Source organism: Balaenoptera acutorostrata, chromosome 2 (assembly GCF_949987535.1).
Source record: "Balaenoptera acutorostrata chromosome 2, mBalAcu1.1, whole genome shotgun sequence".
In the NCBI taxonomy this organism is placed as follows: Eukaryota; Metazoa; Chordata; class Mammalia; order Artiodactyla; family Balaenopteridae; genus Balaenoptera; species Balaenoptera acutorostrata.
The window spans coordinates 82,317,272-82,333,073 of record NC_080065.1 but is presented as its reverse complement, the minus strand read 5'-3'; the positions used below and the strand labels follow the sequence as shown (position 1 = coordinate 82,333,073).

The following is a 15,802-nucleotide window of genomic DNA, read 5'->3' as shown; positions in this document are numbered from 1 at the left end:
ACTTAGTCTTTCTTTCTCTATCTCTTGGTTCTACCCTTCTCTATGTTGGCTTTCTTTTCAGCCATGAGTCTCCCTTGCCTGGGCAGCACCATACTTCTCTCCTATAACCCCAGCAACTCTAGTGAAAAAGGAGAATCCAGTCTTCTGACATTTCCAACAAAAGTCCTGGACTCATTGACTCTAAATGACTTGACTTTGGTCTAATCCCCACTTCTCAACCCTGGAGAAGACTTGGTTGAAGGAAAGGTGGTTCTTTAGGGAAAACTTTCGTGCTATTCCTACAAAGAGGGAAAACAAATGCCAGGGAGGCAAAAACAACAGATGTCCTATACCACCTTCAAGTATGTCATGGGTTCTCTTATGAATACGGGGATTAACCTCTATGAGGTCCCAGAAATGAGAAATAGCCCACTTGCATGAAGCTTATAGGAAAGCAGATTTCCGCTCATTCCCCAAAATGACCTTCTTATAGTTAAAACCATTAGCATTTGAAACGGGCTACATCAAGATGTGCCAATTACCAGGTCCTTCCACGTGTCCAGAATCAGGCCAAATGGGCAGCTGTCAGTGGTATTGTGCAAGGAATTCCTGCATCAAGCAGAGCTTTGCCTGCATGACCTGAAAGGTCTCTTTTGCCTCTACAATTCTATTATCCTTGTTAATTTCCACAATTCAATTTGCAGTACAGGATAAACAAACCAACCTAATTTGATCTGGAACTTCTACAGGCTATCATAGGTCATTTAATCTAAAACACATGGCTGTAGCCATTACTACGTTTTCTGAAGTCATCTAACAGACATGGTCCTTAACAAGGTTTCCATGTTATTAGTTTCACTTATGGTTTTTTTCCCCAGCCTCCTGCTTATTACACAATTGCTTTCATTCTCCTTTTGATTAGGGTGGAAAGGAGCATGAAAGAGTTTTCTTCTTTCTGCCTTTCTCCTCTTAAATCTTATAATAGGTGAGTTCCAATTAAAATTACATTGCTTGGGGCTTCCCTGGTGGCGTAGTAGTTTAAGAATCCGTCTGCTAATGCAGGGGACACGGGTTCCAGCCCTGGTCCGGGAAGATCCTACATGCCGCGGAGCAACTAAGCCCAGTGTGCCACAACTACTGAGCCTGTGCTCTAGAGCCCGTGAGCCACAACTACTGAGCCCACGTGCCACAACTACTGAAGCCCACGCACGTAGAGCCCGTGCTCTGCAACAAGAGCAGTCACCACAATGAGAAGCCCCTGCACCACAACAAAGAGTAGCCCCTGCTCGCTGCAACTAGAGAAAGCCCGTGTGCAGCAACGAAGACCCAATGCAGCCAAAAATAAAACAAATAAATAAATTTAAAAAAAATTACATTGCTCATATTTTTACCTTTGAATTTAGCTTTCACTTTGCAGGTCCAAGAAGCTATGAGAAATGGGAGTGGGAGTCATGGATAATCATAGATCTGGACAAAGTTTATTAAGGAAAATTTTCAAAGACGGAAGAGTGAGATTTTTAAATTTGTTATCAAAAACTAATTTGTAAATTTAATATACTGCAATGCTGTTAGAATTAGGGTGCCAAACCACTTCAGCCATACTCATGAAAAATAAACACATTTGTGTTAAATAGTATTTGTTTCTTTCACAACTGAAAGCACCCCACACCCCCACCCCACCCAAACATACACATACTCCGTTCTGCTTAAACTGGAAGTGACTTGTTACACAATCCAACCCGAAAATAAAATGTTGTTTTTGCTAGGGTATGTCCATCCTTAATAACTGATTATATTTCTTGTCTTTTTCAGTGAATGTTGTGTCAATGTTACAGGAATTTTGGGAAAGCAAACAGCAACAGAGGGCTGCGTTCCCAAGTGAGGGTGTGGTGGTCTACGAGTCGCTGCCATCTCCTGGACCACCCTTTGTGAGTTATGTGACCCTCCCAGGGGGAAGCTGTTTTGGCAACTTCCAGGTAAGAAGCAACCATAAATTGATCAGTGAAAGCTGATTGAGTTAAAACAGAGTAAGCCCTTTTATAAAATGGTACATTGTAAGTTTTCTTGGGTGTAATGAAAAAAGTTGTGCCACATTCCATTATGTAAGAGAAAAATTGGTCAGATGTTCCCATTTTTTTAAATGGGAAGTATTTTTTATTAGGGTGTTGTCCCCTGATATTTCTTTATGGAAAATAAATTTTATAGTATTTTATTTGCCTGATTGCTGCTGCCTTTTCCCTCAAATATTTTGGAATAAATCTTAAAGAGCAGAGGAACTTGGGCAAAGTCCTTCCATCAGGGCCCTTCCATCAGTAGAAAGTCTTCACGTTTATGAAATTTGTAATCAAATACTAATCAATCTACTACACACGGAAGCATGAACCTATAGCAAAGGTTAAGGGTCACAGGGCTGGGTTCAGGCACCTATGCTAATCCCAAGTTCTGCCTCTGAATAATTGTAGACCCTTGGGAAATTTATTTAACTTACTGATTTCCCTGATTTTGAGATGGGGAATAATACCCACAGGGTAGGTTGAGAGTCATACGAAATATACATGCAATGTGTTTATCTGATATACAGCAGATATTCCAAGTATTGTTTTGATAATTAGTATAAAGACTCTTCCAGTTGGTTAATTCTTTGTTATGTTTATGATGGGTGTAAATGATGATACATTTCTAGTTGTACACCTGTTCACACAAAAACATTTGTCTGCAAATGCGTAACAAATACTTATTGAGTGACTAGGAAATATGAAGCACTGGATCAAGTAATGAGGATCTGGTCCATACCTTGAGGAAAGAAATGTACAAAAATTATAGTAATTACATAGTAATATTAGAGCGTCAATGAAAGCACAAAAGTAGGAGCTTCTCAATTTACCAGTCACCTTTATAAGTACCCCTTTAGTGCAGTAAACTCTCTCTTAATTTTCAGTAACTGGCAAAAATCTCTCATTTATAGTTTATGGACAATGTGAAACTCAGAAGCGCTCAACTTTCCCTCTTAGCTTTGACAACTAGGAAGCCCAGAGGCAAATTTTCAGCGTATCTCTTTGTAGTATGTCTATAAAACTTAGTGTCGTGTAATTTTTAGGACTAACCTCATACTTGATATTATTTATATTTCTAACTTTACTCTCCCTTTGAACTTAGTGTGCCTCACTCATTTATTTCGTCCTTTTACCATGTATCTGTTTTATATTATTTCAAATCCTATGTGGAGTAAGGGGAAGATATAGTTTAATAAATAGACCCACAAACCTATGTCTGCCTAGGGAAGTCAGAAGAGAATTCATGGGAAGCAATCACACACTGAGATGTACAATTGAGGGTGTCTTTGCCAATCGGTAAAGATGAGATAACATTCTCAGCATAGGGAACAGTGTGTACAGAGGCACGGAACAAGAGAAAACCACAAGAACTTTCAGAATTTGGGGAGCCTAAGTGTGTCTGTCACAGGAAAACAGTAGGAGATGATTGTAGGCACTCACATCAAACTATAAGGGGTGTTCATGCTTTGCAAAAAAGAACAGGTTTTATTCTATATAAAATCAAAATTGCTGAAAGATTCTGAGCAGGAGCATGATATATTCAATGTGTTTCAGAAAGCTTACTCTGACAGTAGCATGGAGTAATTTTAAAGAACTGCTTTCAAAACTTCTGACACCGCCAGCCAGTGAGGTCTTGCCTTCTACCCTGAGCAGTGGTCAACAGTGGATTTTTACCTCTGACTAATAAAAGTGAATTGCCTGATGAGGATGATTTGAAAATGGCTCTAGAAGCCTTAGAACAGAACTTGATGGAACCCTAGACACTTGACATGGATGGGGAGCAAGGGAGGGGGTAGAAAGGCAGCAAATGAGGAAAGGATTCCCTAATCCACATGAGTCTGCAGGTCCATCATCGAGCATTCAAGGTGAAGCCTGCCTACTCCTAGAGAGCTCCCATCAGACTTCCCATTCAGGGGCGGCCTCCTAGGAAAACAGAGCTGCTCAGCCACAGAGCAAGGTTTTGCCAGCCACCTAAATTAATCTGGTTTTTTTGTTTTTTGTCCATGAATGTCAATGGACTAAAGATCACCAAACATTTGAAGAAAACCAAAAGAAAAAAAAAGGCCAAGGCAAGCAAACAAAAGAACAGAAATAATTCAAGCAGCAGAGTATGTAAAAGAGTATTACAATAATTATCTTCAGAAAATTGTGGAAAGATAAGTATCCCTAAAACAGCTACGAAAAAAGAAGCAAGCAGGGAACAGGAAATTTAAAGTGTGATTGCCAAATTAGAACAATAAAAATAAATAAAAAGTGAGTAAACAGATGAATAGACATAGATCACAGCCAAATTAGTAAAGGATAACAAAGTAAAAAATAAATAGTAAATTTTCTAGAACTTAGAGCAAAAAGACAAAGAGATGGAAAAAGAGGACAGGAGACATGGGGATAAATCCTGGAGGTAAACATTAATCTAATAAGAGTTCTAAAAAGAGACAAAGGAAATAAGGGGAAGAAATAAGTAACAGAAGCAATTTTCTTTGAGTTAAAGAAAAGCACAAATTTTCATATTGAAATGGCCCACCATATTCCAAGCAGGATCATGACAAAAAGTCACACAGCTCTGTGGCTGTATGAGACTTAGGGACAGCATTCTGTTTAAAAGATGGATCAAGGGACTTCTGTGCATTGATCTCACTGTTTTTTTGGTTTTTGTTTTGTTTTGTTTTGTTTTAAGGTAGATTTGATTTATATGTAGGATAGCTATGGGGGAGCTGATATGAAATTGGGCAAAAACTGGCAAACCTGGTCAACAAAATTAAAAACTATATCTTTGAAAAGATAAACAAGAAAGACATTTGTGAGTAAGAAAAAAAAGTAAAAGACGTACACTACACTCAGCATGAGAAAGGGGATGTAATCATAAGAGTGTGATATAAAAATACTACATGAACTATTAAAAAAGGATAAAAACTTAGATAATATTGACTTTTTTCTGGGAACTCTGTTATCTTTGCAATTCTTCTATAAGTCTAAAATTATTTCAAAATAAAAAGTAAAAACGAAAAAAAAATGGCTTCAATGGCTCCCTACTATTTTACCTTCTTGTTAAAGTCTGAATTCCTTATTCTGTCAATAAAGACTTTACAACTAGCCCCAACTTTCCCAGCTTTATCTCCCGGAATTCCTTTCTGACACTCAGTGCTTCAGGCTGACTGTCCCTCATCCGGGCCTTGACCTCTTCCAGCCACTCCACACTCATACTGTGACTTACTCATGAAGTGCTGTTGCACCTTCTCTTCATGTCCAAACCCTGACTATCTTCCAGGACTTCACTTAGACATCACATTTTCCATGAATTTTCCCTGAATCTCCCCACTAAAAATCTTTACCTCTTCTGATTTTCCAGTGCAGTTATCTCTGCTTCTCTTCTAGTATTTAATGTTTTTTACCTTATGCTACAGCTACTTATATGCATGTTCTGTCCCTATAATAAAATGTAAGTGCCTCAGGGACAGAGTCTGTATCCTTATATCCCTAAGACGCCAAGTACTGGGCTTTGCATATAGTAAGTGCCTAATAAATGTTGTTGAATGAATAGCTAAATGATGAATAACAAATCCAAAGAATCAATGAAGTTTATATATGTCCTGTTTAAAAAAAATATAATCACTATTGACAGATATACAAAACAATATATACTATTACATACAACATAATATATCAACTAAGGTATTTCACCTCACTCTGCAGGATGGTGGGCTAGGAAGAAAAATTCAGTAACATTAAAATCAGCTGATATTATTATGTTCATATCTGTGATTAAAGTTTTGAAAGTGGATTAATTTGAAACTATTGATTTAAAAATACCTTCTAATTCTCTCTGAATTTCATTTATGCAAAGTAACTTTCCCTCCACCCTATACCCATGATCTCGAATAACCAACATTTGGCCATACACACCCATGCATTATGTTTGTTCATATGTAATAACTACATTCATTACAATGTACTTAGAATATAATGCTTTTGACAGATCAGTGAATAGATCTAGAGGATATGAGTTGAAGAAATTCTAATGTTCTTGTTTTTGTTTTTGTTTTTGCTTCCTTGAGAATTATGAATTTCCCTATCGTCTCATAAATTTCTACCCCAAATGATAAGACTTCCCGTATGTAGTAAATTTACCATCCTCCTTATGGTCTCTAAAAAATAGAAAACAAAATTTAAAAAGCTGAACTCTTCAGCAGGGAAGCCTCTTGGTGATTTCTCTGATCATTTCAGGGTTTCCTTTTCCTTATGTTTAAATCATCATATTTTAAGGTTCTCAGGAGGATTGTTAACATCCTTGCTTTAAAAGATCCAGAATTTCCTGAATCAAATATGTTTTGAAAATGTGTTTGGGTGATTGGCTGCCAAATCTTAACCTATTTGGCTCCCCAAAATGTGATGTGAGAAAGGAAAACCAGGAAGGAAAAAAAAAAGAAAGAAATTTCTCCTAAAGCAATGTACTTACACTTTTCTCAGTCAGTTCAGAAACTGTCTTCAATGGTTTCAACTAAACCGTCTAAATGTTATTTTTACCATATAACATTTCATCATATTTTTGCCAGCAGTTGGCCTTAAGAGCCTACATGCTCATTCCTGCAATGCCTTTCACGTAATCAAATGTCACCCTTGTGCATTGCAAATCATTTCATGATGGATTATTAACGCCAAGACCGTGTGCTGGGACATGGAGAAACCATTATGCCAGCAGTAGCATTCTTCCTGAGCCGTGGACGTCACCTCCAACGGTGCCAAGTAATTGAAAATACTTGAAGTGGAGTATGGGACTGGACTGCCAGATTAATCCTTCTGGTTCATGAAAGCTGTAAGAGATTATGCTCATTCATTCTTTAGAACAGTGGTACTCAGACTGAGCTTTAGTTTTCTGATTAATCAAAGGAAAGCAGTCAAAAGGCTCTGGTGGACACAAACCACTGGTTTTATGCAAAGAAACCTCCCACTGAAGTAAATGGGAGGCTTGTGTCCAAGAAGACTAATTAAAGAATTTTCAGTTAGTTTTGACGCCACAACCCGAAAAAAACAGAGAGCCAGAGGGAAAGAAAGCAGCCATAACCCTGCCTTTTAACCGTGCCTTCACAAACTACTTCAGTAAAGAAAAAGAGAAGTGAAAATATGATTCATTTTTGAATTTCTAAACAATACATAAAATGATCTATTGTTATTAAATTATTTGTCTTTTAGAAAGTTATACTGAAACACATTAGTGCTTATTGTGTCTTTTATAAAAGAAACTATCTTCTAAGGCATTAAGTAGAAATTCATGCATCTTGGGTGTATTTTCTCTATGCCATTTTTGTCTAGGCAGTTAATCCTTCCCTAGCCGCATATCATGACCATGAAAACTTGCAGTAATTTCCATTTTTTACAATAAGGGCAACACAGGGGCCATCAGATCAACGTCTGGCTCCCCTCTTGATGAACTCAGAAGGAAAGCCACTCATTGTTTCAGCAGCTGTTTTTGTTTCCAAATCCAAAAGGGGGAACTTAATTGAGTATTTTCCCTTATTTTATATTTTGATTAAAAGATTTGTGATTCAAGTTTTGTTTTCAAGCCAGTGATGTGGTCTTCCATATAGTCTGCTAGAATGATTTGGATTAATGTATTTTACTCTTATTTGGAATAAAAAGTAAAAATTCTTTGAGTGTAGTACTACACCATGTGATTATTTATGTGCAAAAGTTATGATTGAACAAAAAATGTATCCCCTGGCTAAAACATTGATGTGATAGCTCGATTTATTTGAAGTGTAGAACACTCATTCAATGAGATGTCATACTTTTTTTCACGTATTTTGTTATTGTTAAAATTGCTTTACAGAAAAACAGGTGGTAAACACTGGGGTCAGGTACTTAGGCTGTTTGTATCATGCCAGGTGCTACGTGAAACTGAGACATTTAATATTTCCAGAGGCAAGCTGTTGATTGATTTTTTTTTTCCATTTCCAACCAGTATTTGGCATTGTGTAACAGTGTTGCACAGTTGGGATGTGTGAGAGGGAACACTCAGAGCAGATGAGTTTCTTCCAAAGCTCTGTCTCTGAAAGGCCTTCCATTTTTATGCCACTTGGTTTTCAAACCAAAGCCTTTGCCTGTGAAGACACCTGGAAGAACTACTATTCCAAGGTACATACTACCTAAAAGGATAGGGGTTTTGTTTTAGTCACTTTTAAGGCAGTAAGCACACTTCACCTGTATTATCAGATATAAAACACATGTTTTATACTTTCATGCATTGCATGATTCTTCTTCTCAAAGTCCAGGGAATTAAAAGTATATTTAAATCACAATAGAGTAAGTTTATAAAATTAAGTTTTTCCCGAGAGAGAAGGACTAAGAAAATTTGATTAATTCATAGACTTGGCTAAATGGAATTGTAATGCTCTCTTTTTTACTGATTATTAAATAAGGCCTAGCCTTAACATTCCATGCTCCAAAGAGAGATTTAGTTCCTGCCATAAAACTGAGACTACTACCTTGCACTAATGCTGTTTTAATGCCAACTATTACTGTTTGAAATCAGCCATGACCTCTTCTCTGTCTCTAGAGTTGTATACCTTGACGCAGATGCACAACATGCTATGCAATGTAACTTAACTTCTAAAGGAGGTATTTCCTGGTAGAGATCTCCACAGGAAAGCATCCTGTTTTGCAACTAATGAGACTCAAAGATAGGAAGGTTAGTTATAACCCCTTCCCATTTGAAAGTCATATGTCAACTAATGATCAGGCTTTCATGGCTTGCCCGTGAAACTGGAAGTGCATATTGTTTTAATGAGACTTAGTTATTCTCCAGAACCCTTTGCTAACTTTACTTTTTTTAATCAAGCAAAGTGAATAGAGATATTCACATATTGTTGTTTCAAATAGAACAGCAGCATATAGTGAAAGGAATGCTTAGGAAAAGTCTCCGTGATAAATAGACTTGGGACCAATCTCCAGGGGAGTCCCCCAGCCTTAGTTGATAAACTTTAGGAAGATGCTCACTGTCTCACAAGCTGCTGAATGAGGAAGAAAGGCTGACTCCGTCTTTCCCCACCCTACCCCCCATCCCTCTCCTTTTACATCAGAGCCAAGTCCTTTTACATCAAAGCAACTATAAAAATAAACCAAAACTTTGAGCCCTGATCAATTCATCTTGTCTTCACCTTAAGTTGAAAAAAGAATAAGAAGAAAAGAAAAAAGGGAAAAGAAAAAAACCTCAAGGAGCAAAACAACATGGTTTTATAATAGTTACCAGGGACCTTGGTCTAGGTATGTGTGTAGAATAGCATTTGTGGCAGAGGTAAACGAGGAGGAGGCCAGGTGGTTTATATTATAAAAATAACATTCTGACCCACCATGTGCATGAAACGTTTCTTTCAGTTGACAGGAACTGGTGAGTTTTCTCTGAAAATTGGACTCCCAGACCAGTCCCCTCCCCCATACCTAGCAAAGACCCCCATTCCCAGCACACACAGAGCTCCAAATTGTTCCCAGTGTATTTGCAGCCAGCCTGACCTACAGAGAAAGAGACACGATATTAACTTGGGTGACTGAGTCTCAACGGTTTCCCTTTTTCACATCACCGTCTGGAAGGGAAAAAAATGCTCATGTATCTACGAATAGATAAATTGGAACACATGCAAATGTTCATGCTTAGACCAGGGCAGTCAAGGTCTTAAAGAATTGAAAGGGGGACAATTAGTATCAGGGCCTGGTTTGTGGCATTCTTTGTGCTGATGGCTTGCTGTCAGGATGAAACTGAGGTGTTGGTGATACTGACCAGAGCTGGCAGGCCGTACACACAAACTCTGCAAGTCAATTGTTGAGACTTGGACTCTGAGTCACAAAAGCAAAACACTCCCAACCACCTGAATGACAGACTTGACAGCCTAAAGGATCTGGGCAAGAATTCTCACCTCGCACAGAGTCAGTTTGTTTGGTTTTGCCACCTGCAAAGTCCCAGCTTGGGAGAGCCCCTTGGGTCCGATGGGCTATTGAGCAAATGCCACCTAAATAACACTGACCTGACCTTGACCCCAGGGAGGATGGCATCTTCAGCTTTGAGTTTGCACGTGGATAAAATCTGTCAAATGTATAATACATGACGGGTCTTATTCCAAAAACCTTGCTCCTTACTGACCACTTTTCAACTCCTCGGCTACCATTGGTAGACACAGAATAAAGTGTACCTAACTCAGTTTTATACATTTAGGATCTGCAGACCTTTATTTTTCTTGATGTCTTTGAAATGCAAATATAAAAAATTCTAAGAAGTCTGCTGTTTGTTTAAGATGGAGAAAGGTCACTTGTATTGACGTGTTTCCACATGCTTTCGTAAAGAAAACCCTGTAGTTGGGATGTATGGACAGAAAAATCTTAGTGTCCAGAAACAGTCACTCAACACATGTTCTAATACAAAGCAAGGGAAAAACTATCAATAAAATGAGGACTACCAGGAAAGTTACTGTTCAGAGTATAAATTGTGTCATCCTGGCTAGAAAACGTTTCTGTGAACAGTAACACACTTATAATAATTTCAATTTTTATTGTTATCAATAATTAACAATAAAACTAGTATCTTATTAGGCATTTCTATGTTTACAACATTTACGTGGCTACCAAAATTTTATTTCAATTAATTTAAGAATTTCCGTACATCCTACAAAATGGATTAGCCACTATTTTATTTCAGGACAGCCTACTGACCCACAAATCATTCTTGGTTTAATCTTTCTGTTGCATAGTGTGACACATGGAAAATTATCATGGAAGAAATAAAAACTGCTGAGCAAAAAGGAAAATTGAGACCTCAGTTAAGTTAGGAGTACTTACATACTTCCTAAGGGCCTACTTTTAGAAGAACAGTCATAAAGGATTTTATTTTTTCAACCTGAATGCTGCTGTCCTTGACTTTTGTGTAGAAGTAATTTCTCTAGTGAGAAATTAGCATGTTTGATGTTAGCAGAGGTAGATATACCATTGTGATATTGTGATTTATAATAACATATATGCAGTCTGATTCCCGGCCAACAGCCCCTGAAACCCCTGGGACTTCCTAAGTGATAGGAGTGATAAAGGTATCTTTTATTATTTATAACAAATAAAGGGCTATACCACACCTGAGTTTATGTTAATGAGGTGGCTTTTGGGGAATCTCCTAGAGATGGGGCCTGGTTGCTAGGAGAACCAACCATATGATAAGAAGTTTAGAATTTTCAGCCCCAACCTCTGATCTCCTGGTAAGGAAGAGGAGCTAAAGATTGACTTAATCGCCAATGGCCAAAGATTTAATCAATCATGCTTATGTTATGAAGCCTCCGTAAAAGTCCTAAATGATAGGATTCAGAGAGCTTCTAGGTTGGTGGTGCTGGGAGGGTGGTTTGCTTGGAGAGGGCATGGAAGCTCTGAGCCCCTTCCCACACACCTTGCTTTATGCATCTCTTTCTCTAGCTGTTCCTGAGTTATATCCTTTTATACTAAATCAATAATCTAGTAAGTAAATAGTTTTCATGAGTTCTGTGAGCTGTTCTAGCAAATGATGGAAGCAGAGGAGGGAGTTGTGGGCATCTGTCATTTTCAGTTGGTTGGTCAGAAACACAGCTAACAACCTGGAGTTGTAATTAGTGTCTGAAGTGGAGTTATCTTGTAGGACAGAGCCATTAATCTGTGGAATCTGATGCTATCTTCAGGTGGACAGTTTCAGAATTGAGTTAAATTGTAGGACACCCAGCTGGTATCAGAGAATTAGTTGGTGTAGGGGGGAAATCCCCCAGACATTTTGTGACCAGAGTATAGAAGGGTAGAGTATTTTAGTAGAGGAGAGAGTTCTCCCTTTCAACCATGAAGCAAATGAAACTTCTGCCATAGGCTCCTTCCAATTCACATGCCAGTCTTTTTAATGTGTGATTTCATATTGTTTTTCTCAAAGTCCCTCAAATTGTGTAAGCTTCAGGCCCCACAGAACCTAGTTTTGCCTCTGCCAATTAAAAATGAGACACAGAAGGGACAGAAGCTAGAGCAACATTCCTCTAAGCATAGTCCTGGATCCACCTGCCTCAGAATCACCTGGAAAGCTTGTTAAAATGCAGACCCCCACGGCGATCCATCTGAAGAGATTCTGATTCAATAGGTCAGACTGAGGCCTGGGAATGTGCATATTTAGCAAGTTCCCCAGGTGATCGTACTATGAATACTAAAGTTTTTGAACTATTGGTTTGGACTCCTGGCCTAGGCTTAGCAATGATCTTCATAGTGTACCCTGTGGGCTCCTAGTAGCTTGTCCATGATCTAACATCCAAAAATAAAATACAGAACCAGAATGAGCTGGTCTAAAGAGAATTTCTTATCCAGTGGAGCTGGGGAAGTTTGATTTAAATGACTTTTGCTCTCGAAAAGTTACCAAACACATTTTAAATTGTTGAGCAATTGTATGTGGTAAAACCCCCAATTCTTTTGGCTCCATACTTAATCAAGGGACAACTTCCAGCCAGCATGAGAAACTTCCAACAGGGAATGACATTTGATCTTCTGGTCTAGTCATAGTTGGTCTTTCTCTCTCTATTTTCCTTTTCCCTACAGTCCAGGCGGAGGAAAGCATCAAAAGGACAATAGGAGGGAAGAGGTATTAATATAATTGTAAGCACTTGCCCCTTATCATTGAGCACAGTTTCTTATGACAATGCACTGCTTCTTCCTTGCCCTTTTCTTCTAAAAGAACTTGAGTTCATCATGTGGGAATGGGAGGAGATACTCTTGGTGTCTTATGTCAAAATGACCCATGGAATATCAAAGTTGGAGCTTGGGCTAAAGTACTATCTGTACTGATTTGGGGGATGCTGGGAGACTTTAGCCAAATTATAGATCTTCTCTATTCCAAGGTGGGTGACCATTTCTGTGACAAGCAGATTAGTGTCGTGGTTAAAAATCTGGGCTTTCAAGTCAGACAGACATGGGGTTTAATCTTGTTTTGGTAACTTTTTAAGTTGTATGACCTCGGGATATGTAACCTCTGTTTTTCTCGTGGGCAAAATAAGGATAACAACAAAACCAACTTCATAGGATTGTGGTAATAACTAAATGTGACAACTGACATAAGGTGCTTAGCTCAGCACCCAGCATATAGAGTCAGCAATGAGGATTACTGTTAGTGAGCTCTCCCTCAAGGGTTGGCTGAGGGAGTTCCCAATTGCCTGATGTGAGCAAAGCCTTTGTATTAGCTATCTATGGCTGGGTAACAAATTACTGCAAAACTTATCATTGTCTCACACTGTTTCTGAGGATCAGGAATCTAGAAGCAGCTTAGTTGGGTAGTTCTGGCTCAGGGTGTCCCAGAGGTTTCAGTCAAGCCATCAGCTGGAGCTAGAGTCATCTGAAGGCTTGATCGGATCTGGAGGATCAGCTTCCAATCGCACTCAGAAGGCTGTTGGCAGAAGGCGTTAGTTAGTTCCTTACCACGTGTGCCTTTCAGTAGGACTGCTCAAAACATGCCAGCTGACTCTTCCCAGAGAGAAAGCAACTGTGACCAAGATGGAAGCCACAAGGTCTTTTATAACCTAATTTAAAAAGTGACATACCTTAGCTTCTGCCATATTCTATTGGTTGCACAGACCAAACCTGTACAATATGGGAGGGGACTGCACAAGTGTGTGAATACCAGGAGGCAGAGATCACTGGGGGTTATCTCAGAGGCTGGCTACCACCGCCTTTAAATGGTTTTCCTGAGCAATGCCACAGATGCTCTTTTTTTTAGTTGGCTTTAATTTTAGAGTTGAGAGGCTTTGAAATGATTATAGTGTTTTATAATCTACCAGCAAATGAAAGGCATCCAAGCCTCAAGATAAATGTCTGAGTGGGGTCTGCTAGCCACTTGAAAAGCATGTGGCTTCACATACCAAAGAAATCCACAGCTGACTTTAGTAAAATCTTGACTGTTAAATATTCCAGCTCTGTACTTTCACAAAGTGCAAAGGACAGAAGTTGTCTCTCTATATTAACAAGTAAGAATGGTTAGCGGATAAGGCATGGTTTACAAATCTGTATTTATGATTGGGGTCTGGCTGAAAAACAGCAAGAATAAACCATACAACCTGGGAAGTCTAATGCCAGCAGGAAGTTGCTTTGAAATAACATCATACTTCATTCACTCCCCAACTGATGTCTTTGACCACCAGTTTGGACACATCAATAAAACGTCCTGTCACTTACCATATTTTATTTTCTTGCAGCATTTCCCACTGTTTGATGGTAACTCTAACAGTGCCTGTTCTTACAGCAGAATCCACACTCTGATTTAGATTTGCCAAGTAGATTGCTTTTAGCTAAATTTCTTGTCCAAGCACAGGTCCTTATGGTTCGAGAGTTCCCATTAAAAGATCCCTAAAGAAAAATATACAGCTTTACTGGCTTGGATTTGTAGCTCCAAAATTTAAAAGAAAGCGGCTGGTTAACATTATAGACATTTTGAAGTACTTGTCTTTCAGAAATGCAAAAAACAATAGCAAGAAAAGCCTTTGATGGCTCAGAATTTATTTTATTTTATGTACTTATTAATTGGTACACTTTCTCCCCCATTTTAACCAAAGATCCTGTACATTGAAACAATAAAATAAGTAAAGACATGTGTCTGCTTTAAAATCTCGAAATTGGTTAAGTCTCATAGTCCTCTTCCATGCTTTCTGGGTAGAGGCTCTTTCTGTTCTCTCAGCCCTGCAGCACTTTGATCTCAGAAGCAGTGCCATTTGGTTGTAAATGTATGTGGCGCCTTTGATCTAGTACTTAGCTGGTCTTATTTAAAATAGATAGCTTCTTTTATCTAAGTAGTGTTTACTAGGTCTCTCTCTATGAAAGATGGTTTAAATTGCTATTATTTAGATAGAAAGTTATATAAAGTTTCTTAAGAGTGCCCAGATCTGAATCTAATTCTCTAAATTCTAAACCCCAATGGCATTATTATAGATTACATACAGCAAATTCCTGTTAAAATGAGCTGCTTTTACAGATGTCAGGTAATATTTGCAAAAACGTTGTTTGCTTTTTAACAGGGAACTGATTTTCCAAAGAATAATAAACATATCCTACACTCAGGCAAAAATAGTACTCTCAGAGTGTCTGAACTTAATGGCCAATTTTCCCTCTGAAATTCGCACATTAGTATATTTTTATGTTACTGGGTTATGAATACTATAAAGCGTATATTGAAATGGGACTTTTTAAAGTAATAAGTATATATCTTGAATTCTCTTCTTTAAGAGGATTTCTTGAATATTTTGTCAGGCGCATTAGTGACCTGTGTTTGAATTTCCTGGGCTGCATTCAATTATTCATTCAACATACTATGTTGCAGGTGCAAAGATGCAGAGATGATTAAGTCACAGACTCTGCCCTTAAGTTGCTCACAGTCTGGGGTTGGTGGGCAGAGCACTAGTAGACAATTACACAGTAGTGTGGTGTGTGCCTCTTATGGATGCTGGTCCTCCCAGCCTGCAGTTGGGACTGGTCAGGGAAGGCTTCCTGGAAGAGGTGGCACTCAAGCTTCAGTTAGACTGCTGACTCAGAACTCAATGTCCTGTAAATTTCCAGCCAAGTCCATAATGCAAAGACAATCTATCTGCCTAACTCCTCTGATCCCCCCAACCCTGGTTTAATGCAGGTGGCCTAAACCCTGAGAAAGGTCTAAACCTTGAAGGGCGCTGCTGCCTGAAGCTACCCCAAAGCCTTCTAGCTTGTCATTCAACACTAAGGAGAAAAAGCCCAAACCACCTTTCACATACATATTTAGA

The 15,802-nt window shown here is 38.6% G+C and overlaps 1 protein-coding gene across 1 annotated transcript in view; it reads left to right on the top strand.

The window, feature by feature from the left end:
- The window catches only part of LIX1 (limb and CNS expressed 1), a 51,188-nt gene that overhangs the window by 19,079 nt on the left and 16,307 nt on the right, over nucleotides 1–15,802 (top strand). Inside the window, exon 2 of the mRNA XM_007197484.2 lies at nucleotides 1,792–1,955. Coding sequence (XP_007197546.1) covers nucleotides 1,792–1,955 — 164 coding nt within the window. The remainder of the gene's footprint in view (nucleotides 1–1,791; nucleotides 1,956–15,802) is intronic.